General features: G+C 35.7%; 2 protein-coding genes across 3 annotated transcripts in view; both read left to right on the top strand.

Annotated features, from left to right (window-relative positions):
* The window catches only part of mmd (disintegrin and metalloproteinase domain-containing protein mind-meld), a 389133-nt gene that overhangs the window by 81326 nt on the left and 281367 nt on the right, over positions 1-26440 (top strand). Inside the window, exon 3 of the mRNA XM_074175455.1 lies at positions 14611-14682. Coding sequence (XP_074031556.1) covers positions 14611-14682 — 72 coding nt within the window. The remainder of the gene's footprint in view (positions 1-14610; positions 14683-26440) is intronic.
* LOC111513241 (uncharacterized) lies at positions 2964-7400 on the top strand. Of its 2 annotated transcripts, XM_074175413.1 has the most exons (3): positions 2964-3774; positions 3837-3903; positions 4005-7400. In XM_074175413.1, exon 3 carries the CDS (start codon positions 6030-6032, stop codon positions 7383-7385), a length of 1356 nt encoding a protein of 451 aa, XP_074031514.1. In that variant the 5' UTR covers positions 2964-3774; positions 3837-3903; positions 4005-6029; the 3' UTR covers positions 7386-7400. The 2 variants fall into 2 exon arrangements, with proteins under 2 accessions (XP_074031514.1, XP_074031513.1); XM_074175412.1 differs by having other exon boundaries at positions 2964-4139; positions 5015-7400.

Raw genomic sequence — 26440 nt, forward strand, 5'->3', positions numbered from 1 at the left:
TGTAGGTACTATGCGCAAAAATAAAAGAGAAATTTCATCTGCGTTACCGAGCAAGAATCGTGATGTTGGTTCGTGTTTATTTGGATTTACAGAAAAATTCACTTTACTTTCGTATGTACCTACCTAAAAATAAAGAAGTTGTTTTGTTACTATCTTCGAGTGGTGAGATGAATCTTGGAAAACCTGAAGTTATTGAATTCTTGGAGGGTCGATATATATATATATATATATATATATATATATATATATATATATATATATATATATATATATATTGAAAGAAGACACAACTCATTTCTGAAAATGTAGAACAATTTCAATAATAAATGTAGAAAATGTTGAATATATATAAATTACCAAAAGAGAAATTACTTAATTCTAAAAAAGTTCTAAACCTCTTTGTCTGTAAAATGTCAGTCGATTATTCAGGGTAACTGTGATTTATTTTGGTTTGCGAACGTACTTTCTATATTCAAAGTTTGTTTTGATTGTCCTGTTATTTTATTCTTGGACAATTTCTTCTTTAACTAAATGAGTGTAACTTTAAGGAGGTGATTCCTCATCGAAAAAAAGATAGGATATTTCATATAAAGAAAGCATCACTTGTTAAGATACAGCCCCTTAAAGGGGGTACATAAAATTTGTATAACAATTTTTTTCACAAGCACTGAAGAAGTAACAATGTTGAAATTAACCTGATGTATCGTACTACCAAAAAGACAGTTGGCCAGAAATTCATTTGGTTTACCCCATGCTTGTGAGGGGTGGAAAACGCAACCCCTAAAATTAATTACCAATGTAACTTTTTGTCTTATTATTTGTTTACCATTTGAAAATCCATTTTCAAAAGCCTGTTCCATTCTAAACAAAAAATAACTCCTGGGTTTTTTGCTCAAAATAAACTACTTCGCAGCAAAAAATCATTTCAGGAACAACTACAGAGATACATCGTCATAAATGCGAAAATACGAAACTAATCTATCTAGTAGGTCGCTATTAGCGATAGTGACAATTAAATTGGTATGACGCTATCAGTTTGTGAATTTTCGAAATTGAATTAATACTAATTGTGTGTTGTTGTTCTGTTCTTAATTTGTTACTTTAATTATTCACTTGTTATTAAAATGGCATACACAAATGACGAAATGGCTGATATGCATTACGTTTACGGTCTGTCGCAGGGGAATGGGTTAGAAGTTTCTAGAAGATATGCTGAAATGTAACCTCAACGGCAGCATCCTTCACATAGAATATTTGCTCGACTTCAACGATTACGATAATATGGTTCATTCGACAAAAAAACGCAGAATTGTGGTCGCCATCGAGAAGTACGAACACCACAGCTTAAGGTAGTAGTACTTAATTTGATTGAAGAACAACCTACTACCGGTACTAGAAAGATTGTTTTCCAGCTCAATGTTGATCATATGACGGTATTTAGAATTTTGAATGAACAACTCTTATACCCTTACCATCTGCAACGAGTACAGGCACTGTTACCGCGAGACTTTCCGAACCGTCTTGAATTTTGCAATTGGATGCTGAAAATGATTTGATGAAATTGTGACTTTCTGAGGACGAAAGAATTCACAGACGAATGTAGTTTTTCTCGGTGCAAGGTTATCAATTTTCATAATTACCACATATGTGCTGATGCAAACCCTCACCCTATTGTCGAAACTAACCATCAAGGACAGTTTTCTCTTAACGTGTGGCTCAGAGTTATTGGAGATGATTTAGTTTGGCCTCATGTTCTACCTCCTTGATTAAATGGTGAGGCATACGTTCAATTTTTAAGAGAAGTGCATCCAGTACTGCTGGAGGAAGTTCCTTTGGGCGTCAGAAGGGATATGTTTTTTGCATGATGGGGCTCCCGCCCATTTTAGTCAAGTAGCACGTCAGCATTCAACTGAAGCATATGCAAATCAGTCGATAGGTCGAGGAGGACCACAGAACTGGCCCGCTCGATCCACGGATCTCAATCCTCTGGATTTCTCTATTTGGGGCCATTCACAGCATTTGGTTTATCGTACTCCTGTTCGCGATGTAGAGGTCTTAAGAAACCGCCTCATCGATGCGTGCAGGGTAATCAGAGAGACCCCAGGAATATTTGAGTGAATACGTGGCTCAATGCGCCGACGTCTAGACGCATGCGTAATGTCTGAAGGTAGACATATTGAACATTTACTATGATTTCCACATGTTGTGTGTTTTGTTATTAATAAATTAGTTTTGTTTATTACCCTTTAATCGTTTGATGCAGGTACTAACTACAAAATAACAATAAATCCAGTTCGATTTATGACGATAAATCTCTGTTGTTGTTCGTAAAATAATTTTTTGCTGTGAACTGTTTTATTTTGGGCAAAAAATCCAAGATACATTTTTTGTTTAAAGTGAAGCAGGCTATCGAAAATGAATTTTTTAATGGTAAACAAATAATAAGACAAAACGTTACATTGGAAATGAATTTTAGGGGTTGCGTTTTCCACCCCTTAAAACCATGTGGTAAACCAAATAAATTACTGGCTAAGCGTCTTTTTGATTATGCAAAACATTAGGTGAATTTCAATATTGTAACTTTGTAAGTGCTTGTGAAAAAAATTGTTATACAAATTTTATGTGCCCCATTTAAGGGGCTGTATCTTAACAAGGGATGGTCCAATGAAGTTTCTATATATCAAAGATCCTATCTTTTTTTCGGTGAGGAATCACCTCTTTGAATGTTTTACTCTTTCTGTTATATGCATATATTTTCCTTGTTTCCTGCAATGTTGGTGTGTGGTGTGAGTTTTCTCACACTGACTCGTTGATATTTCACTGGAACTGGGCTTGACAGGTAGGTTTTCACTAAATGTACTTCTTATTAATAGTATACAATACAATTATGTTCAATTCTCAACTTTTCTCTTACAATATTTTACAAATTTCTGGAGACAGAAAATTTCCCGTGGCGTGTTACACATTTTATTTCCAGTTGTTTTTTTGAATCAATAGCGTAGAATATATTACAATTCATACTCTAATTCAACTCGATTTGATCCTGACTATATAAATATTATTAATTATTGTTGCATTTATTCTTCATTGTCCAATATTGTTATGCTAATCTTGGTTACTCCAACGGGCTGATCAGTTACCTTGGCCATCTACGGTAGAATAGTAGCAGTCCATATTTCCTGCCGAGAACAGGTATTCGTAGGTAATCAAGGTGAAAAGTTTCCTGCATTAAGGGACCCAGCGCTATTGCCAAGTTCCGCTGATAATTTCCTCTGTTCTCTGAGGGCGTTTCCTTACTGGTTTTATTCTTCTTTTCCACGGTTATTATTCATTGTGAGTCATTGTTGTGTGGGATAATTAGGCTGACTTTGTTATATGAAACCTTCATTAACAGAAGTTGTACAATTGTTATAGAAATACATTCATTTATTGCTATTGCCATCTGGACAGTAATTCCGCAACTATTTCCTGTCAGCTGTTGCAGGAACTGTCTACTATCGATTTTTGAAATCGATTACCGATGTTTCTCCTTATTGTTTTTTTTTGAAGTGAAGAGAGGAAAGGAGCCATTTTGTTCGTGATCTTTGAAAGAAACACATCGGGCCCAATTTTCGAAAGTGGTTAAGTAATTGGCATTATTACCCTAGAGTGGGGATCAGCATTTTTCGAAAGTTAAGTAGTGATTATAGTACCTTCTATTGTCTCTTGTTGGTTTTTGGAGAATTTGTTAGAGGTCAATCACATCCTTTAATGGGGATCAGAGGCCCTAAATCGGTGAGTTGTGTCAGTTTTTTTTGATGTTTAAGACTTCATGCAATTCTATTTTTCTCATGCAGTTTCACTTCACATCTGTTGCTAGCGGTATCTGGCCGTTTTAAAGGAGAAAAGACGTTCCTGTGGATGGTACGAAAAGTTTTTTTTATTTCATATCCAGTTTTTATTCGATCTGTTTTTTTGAGCAATTCTAGAACTTTCGTCACTCAAGCGATGTTTCACGATTTCAGAGGATTTTACCAGTCCAGAGAGCTAATTTGGGAAAAATATTGGCGAGTTATTTTCCACAGAAAACCTTTGTTTTGTCAGAAGAACATTCATCTAATTAAAATTGATTTACCAACAGCAAAAACCCTTTTCTGAAGGTAGGAATGACTTCATTAATTAGTTGTTATTTTCCTTTATTTCATTTGAAAATTAGTATACATTCAATTCGTGATATTTTCTATAAGTTTTATTGATCTGAACAATGCTATATATTTGGAGCTTCGAAATTAAATCAATTATGTTTTTAACACTATCTTTTTCAAAACCTATGGTGGACTTCATTTTCTTTTTGAACTCAGGATAGACTAGTACAGTCGATTAATTAATTGTTTCGTAAAACCGGCCTATTTAGAAATATATTTTTTTAAATTATTCTATTGCTTCTGAGTCTAAATGATGTCAGCAAGCACACTTTTATATATACGGGGTTGTAACTAGTTTGTAGGGGAAAATATAGATAATAAGAAACTCTACAAAAAAAAATTGTCAAAGGAAATAACTATTTCGTACTAGAATTATTTGAAATTGAAATAATTCGATAGCAGAGAGATATTTTTTTTTATTTTACTTTATACAGGGAGTATCAATTTTGCGATCATGACTTATAGTGATGTGATTTATTTTTTTTCTATTTTGAGGGAGACTGATTTCTCTACATTTAGTTGTCGGGAAATGAATTATAATAAATTAGGGGTGGAAAATTGCAATTTTTTTTTAATTTTATTTTTGATATCGATGAATAATTTTGCATTCAGTTTTCATTTGCCAAATGTTTGAGATATACCGGGAGATAATAAATATAAAGGTTTTAGTTTGAGTCAGATAGTAAACCATTAGTGCAATAGCCACCAGGTTACAGGGTGAAAAATTAGAATAAATAAGCGCACACAATCAGAAGATTGACTATAAGATAATATTCATTAATTCATGTTTTTATTCAACGAAATATAACCGATTTCTATTCTTTCTGAAGGGTTTTATGGTTGGGTTTTGAAACTCGTCAACTAATCAGAAAATCCTGACCTTGTCTGCCTAGCCTAATTTGGTTTTACTGACCAAGCATAGAAATTTTGACGTGACTGGCAAGTTTGGTATTTTGGAATCCCACCGGCACCAAAGGACCTGTCAATTTGGAACGCAAGTACCTAGTGTTAAGCGGAAAATTTCTCTAATTGTATTATTAATTTATTATTGTATGCGATACGTCTCATTGTTTTTTTTTATTTTTTTTTCTCTATGGAAAGCGGAGATTTCCTCGTTGATAGGATTTTCATTTTTACTTCATACTCCTATACATGCGCCTGCGCTTAAGCTTAAGCTACGGTCGGGAGACAAACGCAGTCAATAACAAGACGGTTGATCTCTGCTAACTATTATATTCGAGATTTTGCTTTTGGATGTGAGAATATAAACTTTTATTTTCAATCTCATATTACCAGGTGTATGTTGTTTATTAGTATTACTACAATAGATATTGCTCCATCCTTGTTGTTGTTGTTGTCAATTACTCGCCTTATCCATCCCATTGTTTCATGATTTCAGTGTGATGAACTTCTAAGAACTTTTTTTGGACAATAAAAAAAAATCATGTGGCGCCCATTATAAAAGTTTGATTGAACCACTCCCTTCTCCACTGGTTAAAGGTTAGCGGCAATTGTCCAAATAATTAGTAATTGACCTACGAGGTAACAAGTTGTTTTTTTTTAAATTTTTTTTTATTGTTTATGATTTGGAACAAATATATTTGAGGAGAATTTTGAGCGCTACATTTTGGCGCCCAACGTGGGGCTATACAGATTTTTTTTTGTAATAATATTTTCTTCATTTCAAGAAAATTTGTTTTTTTTTATCTTTTGTTCTGTGATAATATATTCTGTGGATAGTTATTTGTACTGGTATATTTATTTAATTCAACGATATTCTCTAGTATTCTACATCGTCAGTTCCTTGTTCGGTGAAAAAAAAACTTCTCCTAGAAATTAGTCAGCATGTCAAGAAAAATGACAATCAATCGTTTGGACAAGGATGAATTGGAGTATGAGTCGAAGTTGCGTGGCATCGGTCTGGGAACTTGCGAGGAGATGCGACATCGTTTGGCTAATGCTTTCAGGTTTGAGAAGAGTGGAGAAAGTTTGAGATACCCAACGTATCCTTTCACTTTTGAAGAAGATTTGGAGGCAGTGACTAAGAAGCTGGATGAAGATATAGCGAAGAGGATAGAAGATTTCTCGTCTGGTACGGGAAGTAGTGAAGTTGTTAAAATACAAACAAAGTTTGCCCATGTTTTTGGTCGAGTTGACCGGATGGATGGAGAAGACGATGAAGACAGGAAACAAAAGAAGGCGAATATTCTAGCCAAAGCGTTATCTCTCTTCGAAGATTTTATGATCAAGTTGGATGGAATCGATGCAGACCTCAGAATGGCTAATCAAGTTCCGCCAGCATTAAGTATTTTGCAAGGTGCTGCAACTAGTCAAGCATTTCAAGCGTCGGTACATAGTGTACCAAGTTCTTCTCCTAGAACGTGGCCTTCAGTTAACCAAGGGGCCAATGCTAAAATGATACCACCACACAAGTGGTCTATAGAGAAATTTTCGGGTAACTCAAAATCTACTTCTGTATCAGCTTTCTTTGAAATGGTTGAGGAACTACGCTTAGCGAGAAATGTACCCCCCGAAGTGTTATTGGAATCAGGTTTGGATCTATTCGTTGATAAAGCGTACCAATTTTATAAGGAGTGTCGTCGTAGAGTGAATTCTTGGGAAGGACTAGTAGAAGAATTCCGTGAAGAGTATTTGTCTGCTAACCATAATGAGGCATTATTCGAAGAGTTGCGGAAGAGAACTCAGCACCCAACAGAATCCATAGGAGTATACCTGGCAGTTATGTCTAGTTATTTTAGTAGGTTGCGATGTCCAGTACATGAGGAAGTAAAACTGTCGATCATCATAAGAAACCTGCATCCGTTTTACCAGGATCGACTCCGAGACCCTCTACCCACCACTATAGACGAGCTAAGGATTGTTTGCAGAAAAATGGAAGCCAGACGTGATTCAATAAATAGTTACGTCGAACCACCAACCAGAAGAATGAATGTTTTGGAAAAGGACTTAGCTTTTGTGGAAGTATCACACAGCTTGGATCAACTGGATATAACTTCGAGTTCACCAACCACTTCGGCTAGCCGACAAATTACTTGCTTTAGATGCAATCAAGTCGGTCACAGAGCTATTGGATGTGCATTGCCAAAAAAAATATATTGCTTCAAGTGTAAAGCGGAAGGTTTCACGTCGAAGAATTGCCCAAAGTGTGCCAAAGAGGGAAACGGGGTCAGACGCTCCTAAGTGGTCGAAGGGGAAGCGTCTGGAAAAATCGTTCGACCAAGGATAAGTTGCAACCAGTGTTAGATTTCATTTTGGATCACGCCGATCATGATGAGAGACCTTATCTTAAGGTCAGCATTTTGGGTATAAATCTGTTAGGTCTCTTGGATTCAGGGGCGTCGACTACTATTTTAGGAAGTCAAGGTTGGAAACTGGTCAAAGATCTTGGGTTGGCATTTGATTCTAGTCGGAAAATAACCTGTAGAGTGGCTAATGGGGATATATGCCAGAGTGCAGGGGAATGTACTGTACCATTTCGTGTCAGAGATCGTGTCAGGATAATGAAAGTACTGGTAGTGTTGAAGGTTCCTCATATCCTTATTTTAGGTGCCGATTTCTGGAAAAGTATGGGGATTGTCCCGGACTTGAGACATGATGAATGGAATTTTTCGGATGTTCCGGCGAATGTAGATACGATCGATCACCTTCAAGGCCATAGTATTCTATCTCCCATTGATAACTCAAGACTGGAAGCAGTTGTCCAGCGGAATCGGGAACTGATGGGTACAGATTTAGGTTGCACTTCGGTAGCTGAACATGTTATAGTGACGAATTCTCCTCCAATCAAGCAGAGATACTATCCCGTCAGTCCCGTAGTACAAGGCTACATCGATAAGGAGTTGGAAGAAATGATAAAATCAGGAGTCATCGAGAAATCCAAGAGCGCCTGGTCTTCACCTATATTGCTAGTAAAGAAAAAGGATGGGAGTTTCCGGTTCTGCGTTGACTTTAGGAAGCTGAACGCCGTTACCGAAAGAGATAGTTATCCATTACCTTACATTTCTAGTACTCTGGATAAGTTACGCGATGCGCGCTTCCTATCCACACTTGATATTAAGTCTGCTTATTGGCAGGTTCCCGTTGCAGAACAGTCTCGACCGTATACCGCTTTCACCGTTCCGGGTAGAGGCCTCTTCCAATTTAAACGCATGCCATTTGGGCTGCACAACGCGCCTGCGACTTGGCAACGCTTAATTGATCAAGTACTTGGACCAGACCTTGAGCCACATGTCTTTGTATACTTAGATGACATCGTCATTATCACGCAGACCTTTGAAGATCATCTAAGGATTTTGGAAGAAGTATTCCGCCGGTTGCGAGAAGCTAAACTCACCGTTAGCTTTGACAAATGCCATTTCTGCCGCTCAGAATTACGATATTTAGGATATGTCATCGATAAAAATGGTCTTCACGTGGATCCGGAAAAAGTCCAAGCGATGTTACAGTTACCTGCGCCCAAGAATGTGAAAGAAGTGAGGAGTATAATTGGCACATTTTCGTGGTATCGGCGTTTCGTGCCAAATTTTGCTACTCTGTTATCACCCATAACGGCATTGTTGAGAAAATCTCGGAAATTTAGTTGGTCACCTGAATGTGAACGATCGTTTGAGAAAATAAAAGAATGTTTGGTCAGTGCACCGGTTTTGAATTGCCCCGATTATAGCTTACCATTTGTAGTCCAATGCGATGCCTCTGGTTATGGGCTTGGAGCTGTATTAATACAAACTCATCCGGAAGGTGACCGGGTAATAAGTTATTTGAGTAGATCCCTGACAAAGCAGGAAAGAAATTTTTCAACCACAGAAAGGGAGTGTCTAGCAGTACTTTGGTCGATAGAGAAACTGCGACCTTATCTAGAGGGTGTTCCTTTCTCAGTCATCACTGATCATCATTCCTTAGTATGGCTCCAGAACCTAAAAGACCCCACTGGAAGATTGGCAAGGTGGGCGGTTCGCCTACAACAATACAATTTTAGGATAATTCATCGTAAAGGGAAGGATCACGTAGTGCCTGATACGCTCTCTCGTTTGGTAAGATGTGTGGATGACGTATCCGTAGATGTAGGTGATCCTTGGTATCATAGTATGTTGAATAGGGTGGCCGCTGAACCTTTGAAATACCCGCAATGGAGGTTATATAATGGTCAATTGTTCAAACATATTAAAACTTTTTCGTTCGGGTTGAGAAATGTATTGGATAATTGGAAAGAAGTGGTTCCGAAGGAACGTAGGAATTCTATAATCAAGGAAGCTCACGATCCTCCTACATCTGGTCACATGGGCGTTTTAAAAACTTATGGCAAGATTGCGGAGAGATATTATTGGCCAAAACTCAGAAATGATGTGGCGAAGTATATCAGGAAATGTTCTATTTGTGCAGCTCATAACGGAGAACAACAAGGTCCTAGAGGTCATATGACTCCACAGCCTCAAGCGACACAACCTTGGGAGATTATCTCTACAGATATAATGGGACCGTTACCTAGGTCTACTCAAGGGTATCAGTATATTTTGGTAGTAATGGATTTGTTCAGCAAGTTTTCTTTAGTTTTTCCTCTCCGGTCAGCAACTGCATCATTGGTGGTGAAGTCGATCGAAGAAGGCGTATTCTTAATGTTTGGTGTACCGCGTCTTATCATCTGTGATAATGGACCGCAGTATAAATCAAATATCTTTTCTAAGCTCATGTTTGAATATGGAGTGAAAATTCGATACAATGCGTTCTACCACCCTCAAGCTAACCCAACAGAGCGATTTAATCGGACGTTGAAACGAATGTTAGCGGTTTACGTATCGGAAAATCATAGGAAATGGGATATCAACTTAGCTAAAATAGCTTGTGCCACTCGGACTGCTATTCACGAATCTACGGGCAATACGCCATTTTTCATCAATTTTGGAAGAAATATGGTGCTCGATGGGAGATGCTTTGACAAGAAAGGACTAACAGAAGTATTGGATTGGGGAAACATGAATCGAGAGGATGAACACCATAGGCAGGAAGGTTTTCGAAAGTTGTTTAACGAAGTCAAAGTTCGTTTATCAAAGGCCGCTGAGAGGAGTGCAAAAACATATAACCTTCGTCGTCGCTCCGAAGAGTTTTTGCCCCATCAGTTAGTCTGGAGAAAGAACTTTGTATTATCTGATGCATCTAAGTATTACAGCAGTAAACTCGCTCCAAAATACATCGGACCATTTCTTATTAAAAGAAGAGTATCTAATTGGACGTATGAGCTAATGGATTCAAATGGTTCATCCAAGGGTGTTTGGAATATCAAAGATCTGAAACCGGCTAGCGCCAATGAAAATTTACCGGAGTAAATTTTCTTGAAGTAAGGGGGGAATGTTACACATTTTATTTCCAGTTGTTTTTTTGAATCAATAGCGTAGAATATATTACAATTCATACTCTAATTCAACTCGATTTGATCCTGACTATATAAATATTATTAATTATTGTTGCATTTATTCTTCATTGTCCAATATTGTTATGCTAATCTTGGTTACTCCAACGGGCTGATCAGTTACCTTGGCCATCTACGGTAGAATAGTAGCAGTCCATATTTCCTGCCGAGAACAGGTATACGTAGGTAATCAAGGTGAAAAGTTTCCTGCATTAAGGGACCCAGCGCTATTGCCAAATTCCGCTGATAATTTCCTCTGTTCTCTGAGGGCGTTTCCTTACTGGTTTTATTCTTCTTTTCCACGGTTATTATTCATTGTGAGTCATTGTTGTGTGGGATAATTAGGCTGACTTTGTTATATGAAACCTTCATTAACAGAAGTTGTACAATTGTTATAGAAATACATTCATTTATTGCTATTGCCATCTGGACAGTAATTCCGCAACTATTTCCTGTCAGCTGTTGCAGGAACTGTCTACTATCGATTTTTGAAATCGATTACCGATGTTTCTCCTTATTGTTTTTTTTTTGAAGTGAAGAGAGGAAAGGAGCCATTTTGTTCGTGATCTTTGAAAGAAACACATCGGGCCCAATTTTCGAAAGTGGTTAAGTAATTGGCATTATTACCCTAGAGTGGGGATCAGCATTTTTCGAAAGTTAAGTAGTGATTATAGTACCTTCTATTGTCTCTTGTTGGTTTTTGGAGAATTTGTTAGAGGTCAATCACATCCTTTAATGGGGATCAGAGGCCCTAAATCGGTGAGTTGTGTCAGTTTTTTTTGATGTTTAAGACTTCATGCAATTCTATTTTTCTCATGCAGTTTCACTTCACATCTGTTGCTAGCGGTATCTGGCCGTTTTAAAGGAGAAAAGACGTTCCTGTGGATGGTACGAAAAGTTTTTTTTATTTCATATCCAGTTTTTATTCGATCTGTTTTTTTGAGCAATTCTAGAACTTTCGTCACTCAAGCGATGTTTCACGATTTCAGAGGATTTTACCAGTCCAGAGAGCTAATTTGGGAAAAATATTGGCGAGTTATTTTCCACAGAAAACCTTTGTTTTGTCAGAAGAACATTCATCTAATTAAAATTGATTTACCAACAGCAAAAACCCTTTTCTGAAGGTAGGAATGACTTCATTAATTAGTTGTTATTTTCCTTTATTTCATTTGAAAATTAGTATACATTCAATTCGTGATATTTTCTATAAGTTTTATTGATCTGAACAATGCTATATATTTGGAGCTTCGAAATTAAATCAATTATGTTTTTAACACTATCTTTTTCAAAACCTATGGTGGACTTCATTTTCTTTTTGAACTCAGGATAGACTAGTACAGTCGATTAATTAATTGTTTCGTAAAACCGGCCTATTTAGAAATATATTTTTTTAAATTATTCTATTGCTTCTGAGTCTAAATGATGTCAGCAAGCACACTTTTATATATACGGGGTTGTAACTAGTTTGTAGGGGAAAATATAGATAATAAGAAACTCTACAAAAAAAAATTGTCAAAGGAAATAACTATTTCGTACTAGAATTATTTGAAATTGAAATAATTCGATAGCAGAGAGATATTTTTTTTTATTTTACTTTATACAGGGAGTATCAATTTTGCGATCATGACTTATAGTGATGTGATTTATTTTTTTTCTATTTTGAGGGAGACTGATTTCTCTACAGTTAGTTGTCGGGAAATGAATTATAATAAATTAGGGGTGGAAAATTGCAATTTTTTTTTAATTTTATTTTTGATATCGATGAATAATTTTGCATTCAGTTTTCATTTGCCAAATGTTTGAGATATACCGGGAGATAATAAATATAAAGGTTTTAGTTTGAGTCAGATAGTAAACCATTAGTGCAATAGCCACCAGGTTACAGGGTGAAAAATTAGAATAAATAAGCGCACACAATCAGAAGATTGACTATAAGATAATATTCATTAATTCATGTTTTTATTCAACGAAATATAACCGATTTCTATTCTTTCTGAAGGGTTTTATGGTTGGGTTTTGAAACTCGTCAACTAATCAGAAAATCCTGACCTTGTCTGCCTAGCCTAATTTGGTTTTACTGACCAAGCATAGAAATTTTGACGTGACTGGCAAGTTTGGTATTTTGGAATCCCACCGGCACCAAAGGACCTGTCAATTTGGAACGCAAGTACCTAGTGTTAAGCGGAAAATTTCTCTAATTGTATTATTAATTTATTATTGTATGCGATACGTCTCATTGTTTTTTTTTATTTTTTTTTTCTCTATGGAAAGCGGAGATTTCCTCGTTGATAGGATTTTCATTTTTACTTCATACTCCTATACATGCGCCTGCGCTTAAGCTTAAGCTACGGTCGGGAGACAAACGCAGTCAATAACAAGACGGTTGATCTCTGCTAACTATTATATTCGAGATTTTGCTTTTGGATGTGAGAATATAAACTTTTATTTTCAATCTCATATTACCAGGTGTATGTTGTTTATTAGTATTACTACAATAGATATTGCTCCATCCTTGTTGTTGTTGTTGTCAATTACTCGCCTTATCCATCCCATTGTTTCATGATTTCAGTGTGATGAACTTCTAAGAACTTTTTTTGGACAATAAAAAAAAATCATGTGGCGCCCATTATAAAAGTTTGATTGAACCACTCCCTTCTCCACTGGTTAAAGGTTAGCGGCAATTGTCCAAATAATTAGTAATTGACCTACGAGGTAACAAGTTGTTTTTTTTTAAATTTTTTTTTATTGTTTATGATTTGGAACAAATATATTTGAGGAGAATTTTGAGCGCTACAGGCGTTCACCTTCGTCGCCTTGAGAAGAATCCACTTGTTGACAAAAAAGTTGAAAATCTTATAATTCCCTTAGTTACCACCTCTCAATTTTAATAACTACAAATTTTCAACTTCAATATCGGAAAAAGTATCTATTTTATGATTTTCACATCTGTTCTTGAATTAGGATACATTTTTATTTAACTATTTTGTACAGAAATAGTTAACCTCACTTATGTCTGAATATGAATATTTTTCAAAAGAATCACTTGATGTCTGTATCTAAGGGAATGGTTCACAACAATAATTATCGAATTTTTCGTCATTCCTGAATAATTACAATCAGTTTATTATGTTTTTTTCAATTTTTCATAAGAATGTCAATTTGATTTCATTTGACATTCATTTATAACCTATATCGGTTACCTGTTTTTCAAATTCAATGAATTTTGGTGCACAAATCTTGAAATTTAAATTTCCCACTCTTTTGTATTTGTTTCCTGCCAAGTCCGTGAATTTCCATAAATGTACAGGGTGTCCTCGCTGTACTTCTGTATCTGAATTTTTTTGTGATGTTTTGAAAATCTCTACACATTGTTGTTTTTGAGTCATTTCATAACAGGATGACACGTTCAGGTAGAATAGTGCCTAGAGGATGACAGCACGACCAGCTGTCGAAAGCGCTCGCAGATAATCAAATAGAAGTCATGGAGCTTCAAATCCTTAATAGTAAAATACTGAAAATAAAGAAAAAATTAGTTGCATCATGTGGCACCAAACATCAGATGAATATGTCAACAGGGGTCAAACTCCAATTACTAAATTTTATCCATACAGACAAACAAGACAAGCTGAATAAAAACGTTTAATAACAGTTCACATCAACTCTTGAAGATGCAGAGTTTCTTGTTAAATCAAGACTCGAGTAAAGTATTACAGTTCTGGTATTTTGGAGAAAGAATAATTAGATTCAACTAGATTGAATAATTTCCAAATGATTTACAATGTTATCCTTCAAGAATGATGGAACGAATTACTGAGAAACATTTCATTCGGTTTTATTTGTCGATATAATGTTTTCAGATGAGAAGATCACTGTATTAGCTTTGGAACTACTTCTTTCTGATTTTCATTGAATCACTTTCACCCTTCAAATTTCTCACATCTGACGATACTTGATGTCCTCACAACCTCTTGCAACTTGATTTCAATTTAATTTTCTTTTCAGAGAGGACAGGCAAACGATGGCAGTGCCTCATCGAGTTCATCAGGATATTCCAGCAGAACTCGCCCAAGTAAAGTAAGTATTCGCTAGTAATTGTATTTTATGTGAGTTCGTGTGTTGTGAGTTTTAGGATGGAATGAGTTTTCCCTTTAAAGTAACTTCTTCAAAGGGACTCAAAGGATTACCTGACGGTAGTGGCTTTTTTGTGAGATTTAACTTGTTGCATATTTGAGAAGTAGTTGATGTTACAGTGAAGATATATTAATGTGTATAACCCATGATATAGAACGTTTTCTGAAAAACATATGAATGCCACTTTCCACATCCAGTATGAGTGAAGTTTTCTGCGAATGCAAAATGTTGAGATGGTTTCGGGTTTTGGATTCGCAAAGCTAAAAAGTCTTTTTACTCTAGTGAGAAATTCTATCGCTTTCGTATCCAATTTAATTGTAATTATGGCTTAGTATTTTGCATATAATGGCTACCACATCAGAGGTTACTTTTATTTAGAAATATTTATAATAAACATTCTTACTGTACATTATCCGCATATAACTCCGACGGCATAGGCAGCACAGGCCAAGATAGCCCTCATGGAGCAAGAATTTTTCCGACTTACTTAATACTTAGCGTTATATATTACGACTAAAACTACACAACATTTATGGAAATTGTAGCTTATATGTTATCCTCATATTAAGGCTGTATTTATGTGAAGTTTAATCTAAATCTCTCCAGTCGTTTCGACGTGAAAGAGCCACACATTTATCCATCCTCACAAACTTTCACATTTATAATATTAGTATAGATAGGTATAGATGAAGTATAGCTTTTGTAATTCAGGAGATGTATTTAAAAATCATAAGTTTGATACACTTCCAAAATTCACTAGATATAAAGTACCCATGAAAATTCGTACTCGTATAGTAACACTGATGAAACGTTATATACATATCAACGTAGCTTCTTACTCACATGTAAATACATTACAGACACATTCACCTACAAAAAAAAATCATATTTTTGTTTAGATGAGTCTTTCTATCAGTTTGGTTCAATGTTTTGAATTTTAAATTTGTCAGTAAAAAAAATCAAAACCACTTTGCCTGACTTAACACTAGTTCTTTTCTTTCATTTTTGTGAATGTCTGACTCTCTTAAATGATATTAACCCAGCAATGCAGTAATAGAGTAATTAATGTGAGGTTGCCAAATTCTGTATTATCAGTTCTACTAGGTATCCGTTATTTTACGAAGTATTTTTCATCAAATGATATTTTTTGTGAAAGTCGATATTGCTTGCTGTTTCTTGTGTATTCCACCTTTCACAAAGCTAAAGTCTGCTTGGAAAAAGTTTTAGCCGGACTATCCCTATGGACATGTCGAAGGATTTGTTGTGAAACTTGGGGTTGAGGTACCAAACCAATCCGTTGGATTTATGTGATGACTGTCAGACCAATGGTCACTTATGGTACAATGGCCTGGTGTCCGAAGGCTTTACAGAAAACGGCCCAGGCGAAGCTCTCTAGCTTACAGAGACAGGCTTGTCTGGCTATCGGTGGTGGCATCAGTACCACACCGTCAGCCTTCTAGATCTACCTCCTCTCCATATTTTTGTGGAGAGAGAGGCTAGATGGACTGCATATAGACTTGTGGGCCTTGCCAATTGCATAAATCAATTCAATGCAGAGTGCAACAGACTGTTGGTTGACACTGCAAGTCACAGCATTCTGGAAATGACGTCTGACTTAATGCCTCCAACTGCCAATTAAGAACTGCCTTAAAAAGTAATGTTCCCGAATAGAAAGGACTGGATCTTCCGGGAGAAGGAAATATCAAGAGCAGATAGTTGTTGGTTCACAGAGGAATCAAAAACACCTTCCGGTTCTGGTGTAAGTGTTTTCAGTTGCAGACCGAGGACAAAGATATTAACTTGCCTAGGAACCTATGTGACTGTATTTCAAGCGGAAATTCATGCTATTGATTTGCGTGCGTAGAGATTGAAAGAATCGAACCTCATACACAAGTCAATAAAACTATTTTCGGGCAGTCAAGTGGTGTTGAAAGCTCTTAGCTCCTACCGAGCAACGTCTAAATTGGTAGCAAATTGCCAAAAATTAATCTCTCCATTGCCTGGAAGGCAATGAGGCTGCTGACTACCTTGCAAGGAGATTGCTGCAAACAGCTTCATCGGACCGGAACCTGTAATTGGCAGATTTATGGACTTTGGCAGAATCTTCCAGGAATCTTGATACCAAACAGTTGTTGGACTACAGTAGGGATGAACTACGATGTCTAACATGCCTTCTTACAGGTCACTGTCATTTGAATCATCATATGCAGAGACTCTGACTGTCGGAAGGCAGTGTGTGTCGCCTCTGTTCGAAAAAGGATGAAACAGCACATACTTTGTGCCTGCCCCGCTGGGGACCGAATCAGGTTTTTAGAGTTCGGCAGAGACGTACTCTTACCATCTGACCTGAACGACCACTTACCATATTAATTATTCGTCTTCGATAAGAATCTGGGTTTATTTGGTTAGGTGTGAATAGGTGTGAGCCACAATAAACCCTTGTGGATTGCGGTGGAGGGTAGAATAGACCCACTCACTCTGGACCTAACCTTATCTAACCTAATACTGAGTAACGTAGTATGAATATTGGCATTATCTTCTTACTTACAGGAAAATACATTATGATAAGAATGATTAATTTTTCAATCCCCAAACTCTCAGCTGAATTGTGTATAGATTTAGGCATCTTTTTTATAAGGTGCTTATAGAAAATCAAAAATTTCAAATGAAAGTTTATTAGACGGATTCCATCACATAGGAAAATAGTTCTTTGTGAGGTACGAATATATCAATAACGCAATAAATTAGAAATGTATCAAGTACCAAGAGTATAGGAACCGATGAAATATATAATATTCAAAAATATACAAACTTTTTCACCTAGAGAAAGATTACATTTTATTTCGTTCATCAAATTTATACATAAGCGTACAAATATTCATGTACATGGTTGGTCAAATGAGTGCTTATTAAATCATGATAATTACAAATCATTTCACAAATGATTGAAACACTGAATAAACATGATGAGCAAATAAGCATGAACAGAAATCCACAAGGGTTATACCCACAAATATGGATAAAATCTAATCAACAAATATTTAATTACACAAATATGTTGATGAATTTTATTTGTCGAATAAATGATTATTGGGTAAATGACATGTGAGAATTGAAATTTAATGAACAGTACATATGTTTTCGAAAATATTCCTTTTTTGACAAAAAGGACATTCAAATCCGCCAGTCAATACACAACGCAGTACAAGGATCAATATTTATTCATTCATATCATATTTTTAGAATAATACACATGCTATATCATCACATATATAGTAGGATCAAAATTTAGAAATGTTCATTTTCAACGTTTGTGATATTTTACCATATACAGGATTTTCCACAATTCATCAAACAAAATCTAATTTCCATTTGACATTTTTTGACGTGATCAACCTCTGTAGACTTCTCACACATTCACTTTGCTCACTTGTTTTTTATAGTCCTGAACGATTTTTTGTGGTTATAAAGTACACACATCAACAGGGTAGGTATAGTCGAAGTAATCTTCATTGTGAATAGTTGAAGCTATCGGCATTTCAAAGGCCAAAAACACCAATACAGAGAAATAATGCCGTACCAACTAGTCCACGTGGACTGAAGAATCGTGGAAGTTTTATGATTGGCTGAAGAGTCATAAAATCGAATTTGAAGTCATGTCATGGTGACGAATGGAATATGGGGATGTGTATCGCCGTTGTGTAGTGAATGTTCACTTCAGGAACTGATCGCGATTTGCCTGTTGAAATTCGATATTGGTGCAGTTATTACTTAAGATTTTTGTCATCTGTTTGAACTTAAGATTTTTGTCATCTGTTTGAAATGTGGCGTCCTTGGATAAGTACTAATAGTAATAACGAGTGTGATAACAATGCAGACTTTTTCCTGTGTAGTGATTCCAATAGCGCTGGTGAACAATGCGAAAAAGAGATACTAGTGAATAAGATTCGGATGCCAAGGAAGCGGCTGGACTAAGAATTTTAGGAGCCAGTGGCACCTACGTCCTGATGACTTCGACAATTGCGGAACTAGTCAAGTGTTACACCCATGCTCAATCCTTAAAGAGATGGGACGAAACCAAAGGATGTAATCTTGCCAGGATCATCTTGGGTGACCCTGGGAAGCTGGCGCCGAAGAAATATTTAGCAATGACCAGGAAAAATCTACACCTAATAATAGGATTTCTGACTGGTCACTGTCAACTAAGAAAACACCTCCATAATATGGGGCTGGTGGACACACCTCTATGGAGGATGTGTGAACAGGAAGATGAGACTGTCAGGCATATCCTGTGCCCGGAGTTTTCGTCAATAAGAGAGTGCGAGTTCGGCAAGTCTTGGCCTACACCTGCCAATATATAGGAGATGTCTTCCTGGAAAGGACAGGATGGACGATGACCTAGGAGCACAATGGGTCACATGTGGCCTAAGTACTGTGGGCTTACACTCAATCCAAACGGCAAATTTTCTATTTGGACGAAACTTGGTATGCCTCACGACACGATTACGAAAGAGGGGACTGATGGTTCGAGAATGTGTAAGCCTAACATGCCTGCAAACAAAGGATCGCGACAAATTATTGTGCGTTGCCGAGGAAGTAAAGGATGGGTTTACGCTGTGGGCTTACACTCAATCCAAACGGCAAATTTCCTATTTGGACGAAACTTGGGATGCCTCACGACACGATTACGAAAGAGGGGAGTGATGGTTCGAGAATGTGTAAGCCTAACATGCTTGCAAACAAAGGATTGCGACAAATTATTGTGCGTTGCCGAGGAAGTAAAGGATGGGTTTCAAAACATTTGAAATGTGGAAGCTAATATTATTGAGGAATGGTTTGAAAACACATTGATCCCAAATTTGGATGCGAATAGTTGACAACGTTTACTATCATTCGCGACAGCTCATCAAAATACCGAATGAAAATTCTAGGAAAGATAAAATACAAAGTTTTTTAATGGATAACAATTTGTATTTTCAGGTTTTACAGACTTGAGGTTTTACAGACAAAACCATTTGAAAAAGTGAATACCCTTGAGAGTTTTGCTGAAAACTATGGACACACCATACTGGGACTTTCCCCCTATTTTTGTGTTTTCAATCCCATCGAGTTGATTCGGGGAAAATTCAAAGGCGTGAAAATAATTTTCCAAAATTTGATAAGCAGATAATAGTATCTAATGTTACCACAGAATAGAATAAAAGACTGGCAGAAAAGGATGAGTAGTTTTAGTTGAAAAAGACTAATGGAGATTGGACACTTCTATATTAATGGTGGAAATAAATTCATTATTGATTTAAATGACGGCAGTGATAGTGAAACAGAGAATATGAAACAGGAATTATCAGATGAAGCTTCCCATTAGAAGCGAAAGCTTGGCAAAGCAGAGCAGAGTTTGATTATTGATTTTTTGACTGAGAGACCCCGTTAATCCATTGTATATATATATATATATATATATATATATATATATATATATATATATATATATATATATATATATATATATATATATATATTATATATAGAAACAGAAGTTAATATCGGACATAGCACTCATGAAAGTGGCAAACCATAGACACGTGTTTCGGGCTTTTGGCCCATCATCATCATGAGTGCTATGTCCGATATTAACTTCTGTTTCTATATCAAGACACTCAATAACTTTCATATTTGTATATTATATATATATATATATATATATATATATATATATATATATATATATATATATATATATATATATATATATATATATAACTACTTTTCATGTGATCTGATGCAGAGAGAATAATTGTATGAGATATTTTAAAAAATAATAGTAGTTCTGAAGACTTTACATTTTAAGCAATAACTCAACAACGCCGTAACCGAATTTCAAAAACCAAACATGAAATGATATCAGAATTTAACGTAGCATTTGAATATGTAATGATATACAGGGCGTTCTATTTTAAAAAATGGAATTTTGGTCTGTAGCACCTACACCAAACACCCTGTATATTTAAAAATTATATCAAAATATAGCTCTCATGAACTCCTGAAACTTTTATATGAAACATTTTTGTGGATCAACAAACCAGATATTGCCTGTCACATAAAATGTGGGACACCCGGTATACATATAATATATATATATATATATATATATATATATATATATATATATATATATATAAATATATATATATATATATATATAAATATATATATATATATATATATATATATATATATATATATATATATATATATATAATATATATATATATATATATATATATATATATATATATATATATATATATATATATATATATGGCTTGTAAGGCCAAAATTTATTCTTTAATAAAATTTTTCTTGCACTTTCTCTCTTGTAATCGGTATTTTTTATAATATCGGTTATGCTCGTTTGCCCGTGTTCAATAACTTTTAAACAAATGTTAAATTGGGCCTCCTCATCATATTTACTTGGACTGTGCTTTTTCTTAAATTGATTTGCTACGGATCCTGTTTCTCTGAATTTCAACATTATTCTTGACACAGTAGTATGTTGAACATTTTTTCCTGGATGCCGTTCATTAAAAATGTTAGCTACTTGCCGGTATGGTGTATTCTCACCACATATTTAAACTATTTCTATTCTTTCCTGAAGAGACAACATTATTGCAACAATAACTGTTAAAAATTTGACAAGTGAATCAACAACTTGACACCACCATAGCATGCATTTTGTTTGTCAAGACCTACTTAATAATTTTATTCAACGTGATTAAGCATCCTTACGCCCTTGTTAGTGTTTATAAATAATCTGTAAATACTGAATATTGAAATTTTAATGTAATTTCAACTATAGTAATTTTATTAATACTTATTGCAGTTTTTGAGTTGTGTCTGCTTTCTCAAAATTGAAGGTACTGACATTTTTTTAAAATCACTAACTAAGTGATTGAAACTTTGCACCAGTCATGTTAAAATTTTTAATTTCTCTCCAAAAATGTCCGTATAAGTAAAAACTTATCAGTCAAGTTAAACTCCATGATGAGTTTGTCATGTATACATGAATTGATGGCAATTAACCGAAATTATTTTTTAAAATGAAGGGGATAATAGTCAAAAATAAGCAAAACGTCAACTTTATCCTAGTTGCATAAAATTCAGCATATGAATAGAAAATTGCCGTAGACACAACTTTTTCAAATAGCTTTTTGTTAAATTCGATCTGGTTACCAACAACTGGTTACCAATAATGAAAAAAAAAACATCACATATGCACGGTGTCATCAACAGGAGCCAACCGCACATTTGTGGTTTCAATTAGAAGACTCAGCATTCCCAGGCATCATCTAACATCACCACGTAGGCAGCTATAGCTACCTGCGTACATACACACTCAATAATATCTATATCTCTGTATCTATATCCTGGACCCGGAAGTCACGCAGATAGCTATAGCTGCCTACGTGGTGATGTTAGATGATCCCTGGAAATACTGGGTCTTCTAATTGAAACCACAAATGTGCGGTGTGCTCCTATTGATGACACCGTGCATATGTGATGTTTTTTTTTCCATTTTTGGTAACCAGTTGTTGTCCACCTTTGCAATTGGCTGCACCGCGCTGATGAGGCCAATAGCCAGAAACACGTGTCCGTGGTTTGCCTACATATTTCTTGAGTGTCATGTCCACGAATTTCCTCCTTTTGATTTATATCATACACACTCAATAATATCTATATCTCTGTATATATATATATATATATATATATATATATATATATATATATATATATATATATATACCCTCTTCATATATATATATGAAGAGGGTATATATATATATATATATATATATATATATATATATATATATATATATATACAGTGTGTCAATTTGAAAACTTCCCACCCTCAATATCTCCCTTCCAGTACATAATATGAAAAAATGGTCAGACAGGTCAACTTTATTTGCAAGGGGGACACTCTGAATGAATATTTTCAACCCTCGGGGTTCAACCCCCTAGGAGGGGTGGATGTTACCCTCAGAATTTCAAATGGAAAGGAGGGTCAAGTGGCACATCATTTTGAAGGGCATTCAATTCGCTTGCCGACGGTGCCCTCATTTATTATTTTCCGATCAGCAGTATCCGAAAATGTAGTTCTAAACTAATAGAAGTAATTAGAATTGGCCTATACTAAAATGCCTGGTTATCAAGTTAGTATGCAAAGAAATACAATTTATTGACTCTCTTATAAGTAAAACTTGTGATGACGGGTCAGCTTTTCAACTTTCCATCAGGGGTAAAATTAGACAAGCCTCAAAAAATTTACATTAATTAGTTATCTGATTTCGGTGACTTTCATTTGGGTTTATTATCGGATTTAAAACTCTTATCCCTTTTTTGTTACTTCTGCTATAAAAAGTATCGTTTTTTGAGCAAAAAAGGTGTTCATCGCATTCAAGCCATTTGGTAGTACTATCATTTCAGTTTCATTTGTTGAGCTGATCAGCGATACCTTAGAAAGTGTATAAATTGTAAGAATGGTTTACACTATCCAAGACCGAATTGAAATAATTTTTATTTATGGAGAGGTGGGCAAGTGCGCACGAAGGGCGGCATCTCTTTTTAATGAAAGAAATCCAAATCTTAATATAAGTCACCGGTATGTGCTTGATTTGGTGACAAAGTTTTCCGAAACTGGTTCGGTGAAGAATAAAAAAAGGAATAACCCCAGAGTACTGAATGAGGATGCTCAAATTGAGGTGTTGGGAACATTTGCTGCAGAGCCGACTAGCTCCTTACGATCAGTAGCAGAACAGACGGGAATGTCACACGAGACTGTAAGGAAAGCACTGAAAATGCACAAATTTCATCCATATAAAATGCAGATTCTCCACGAGCTCCATGAGGATGATTATGACAGAAGAATAGAATTCTGTGAAATCATGACTCTTCGAATCAATGCTTTACCTAATCTTCTGTTCAATATCTGTTTCAGTGATGAATGTTCATTTTTCCTGAATGGCAATGTTAATAGGCAAAATTGTCGCTATTGGAGTGACGAAAACCCTCACAATTTTCGAGAAGGACATACACAACACCCACAAAAAGTTAATGTTTGGGCTGGTATTCTTGGAAATGCCATTATCGGACCTTTATTTTTTGAAGAAAACTTGAATGGTGATCTGTACCTAGATATGCTTCAAGCACCTATCGATCCACTTATAACTCACGAGCTCGAAACTCAAATTGATGCACACGGTAATTTACTGTTGCAGGAAGATTTGTTACATTTCCAACAGGACGGTGCGCCACCTCATTATTTTCGCCCCGTCCGACAATGGTTGAACGAGCGATTCCGGGAGAGATGGATTGGCAGAAAGGGATCAATTGAGTGGCCACCGAGATCACCGGATTTGACTCCATTAGATTTTTTTCTTTGGGGATATCTCAAATCTGTCGTTTATAAAACACAGCCCACTGATATGGATGACCTCAAAGGACGAATTACAGCAGCATGCCGGTCAATTAGTGGTGAAGTTTTCCAAAATGTTCGAGAGGAGTTCGAAAACAGACTGTATTACTGTTTAGAGCAGAATGGACAACATTTTGAACATATTATCAGATAAAGCGTAACAAGATGGTTGAAATTTGTTTTTTGCAATTAGTATTTTTTCTTTGCACTCGATGCGTATTTCGTTAACTAAGTAGTTCTACATTCCTCTCACATCCACGAATTCGAATATTACTCAAGGGTTGGAACGATGCTACCTAGTACGATGCTCACCTTTTCCAATAGTCCATTACAATCATTTGTTTTGAATACCAACCTGAATACCAAACATCTAGTGCGGGCGAGTTTTAATCATTTATTCTTATTCACTTCTAATCACCGTTCGTTTGGAACGTTATTGTTCAAAAACTGCTCATCAAAAACTAATGAAAAAGGTATCATTGGCAAGAGAATTGAATGCCCTTCAAAATGATGTGCCACTTGACCCCCCTTTCCATTTGAAATTCTGAGGGTAACATCCACCCCTTCTAGGGGGTTGAACCCCGAGGGTTGAAAATATTCATTCAGAGTGTCCCCCTTGCAAATAAAGTTGACCTGTCTGACCATTTTTTCATATTATGTACTGGAAGGGAGATATTGAGGGTGGGAAGTTTTCAAATTGACACACTGTATATATATATATATATATGAAGAGGGTGAATCGCATACTCTGTACTTGTGGAAGTCTGTTATTGGAAATGAAAAAGTCAGTGAACAGACGGGTATTCAGAGAATGAGATACCCCTGAAATAAGGTATATTTGAATTAAAAAGTCAGCAGTAACCAAGCGCTCATAAATTTGACGATGCCTATGGTTTACTGAGCGAGAAAAATGGGAATTAAAACTCCATTTTTTCCATACCACTTGTATTTGTAACTAATCTTCATTTTCAATTGATTACAATAAACTGAAATAATCAGCAATGTACACCCTTATATACCTATACAACCAATTTCGATAATAATTGACGGTGGTCCCAAATGACTTTATCATTTGAATTTTGTTTATCTGTTACAATGTAGGTACGCTAAACAGAAAATCGGCGAGATGACCAGGTCAATTTGGTCATTTAGTAGGTCACAACCGCAATGATTATGTTAATGAATTTCCAAGGATTTCAAATAAATGGGCTTAGTGCCTGCATAGTGCAAAATTTCTGTATCGTTTAGATTATAGAACTTGTAATTGCATTTCAAGGAATTATTTCAAAAAGTCGAATCATTTTTACCTAGTCTGAATGACCTTTCATGTGCAGCATACCGTTTTGAGAAATTACGGCCACATAGTCCTACGTTAACACTATCACACTTTGTTATTAGAAAGGAATTTGGATAACCGGGCATGTGGCCAGAATCCCACAATATGGATGTGGGTCAATGTGGCCGAAATTTCTCAAAACAGTTTGCATGAAAGGTCCTTCAGACTAGGTAAAAATGATTCTACGTTTCCAAATCATTTTTTGGAATGCAACCACAAGTTCCCAAATCCAAACGATACGGAAATTTCGCACTATACAGGAAAGGGTTGGAGACTCAATTATTTGAAATCCTTGAAAAATCATAAACATAAGCATTGCGGATGTGACACACTAAATAACCAAATTGACCTGGTCAACTCACCGGTTCTTGTAAACAAATCAGGTAAACAAAATTCAGGTAATAAAGTTATTAAGGACCGTCTGTTATTACCGACAGTGATTGTATAGGTATATAAGGGTGTGAATTGTTAACTACTCCAGTTTACTGTATTCATTTGAAAATGGCCAATTTTCAACCAACGGGTATTTATGAACTGTAGTTGACTTGGTTCGCTTGCCTAATCCTTTTTGAGGAGTTGATTTGACAGTATGAAAATGAATTTCGACCCGAAGAGCTTTCTGGTTTTCAACCTTCAATCTTCTTAGTTCTTTCATCCATCTTCTATCATTGGTACATTTACTAAACCTGGACGTGAACTAACATAGCTCTATATGAAAACAGGTAAAATGTCGTGAGAAACTTCCTCTATTTTTTTATTGTTCGAGTGACTCCACAAAAATTATTTTCTCGTACAACAGAGCTGTAACACCCAGCGCGTCGAAACAAGTTTCATAGTGATGAAGTATAGGGGGAGTGTTATTTTCAGATTCTCCATTTTTCATCATCAGT

The sequence above is a fragment of the Leptinotarsa decemlineata genome, unplaced genomic scaffold (genome assembly GCF_025532065.1).
Source record: "Leptinotarsa decemlineata unplaced genomic scaffold, Ldec_3_MD MMD2_tig00001019_RagTag_RagTag, whole genome shotgun sequence".
NCBI classification, from domain to species: domain Eukaryota; kingdom Metazoa; phylum Arthropoda; class Insecta; order Coleoptera; family Chrysomelidae; genus Leptinotarsa; species Leptinotarsa decemlineata.

Excerpts from the sequence above, each read along its gene's own strand:
- LOC111513241 (XM_074175412.1), top strand. The coding sequence starts at position 6,030 with ATGTCAAGAAAAATGACAATCAATCGTTTGGACAAGGATGAATTGGAG.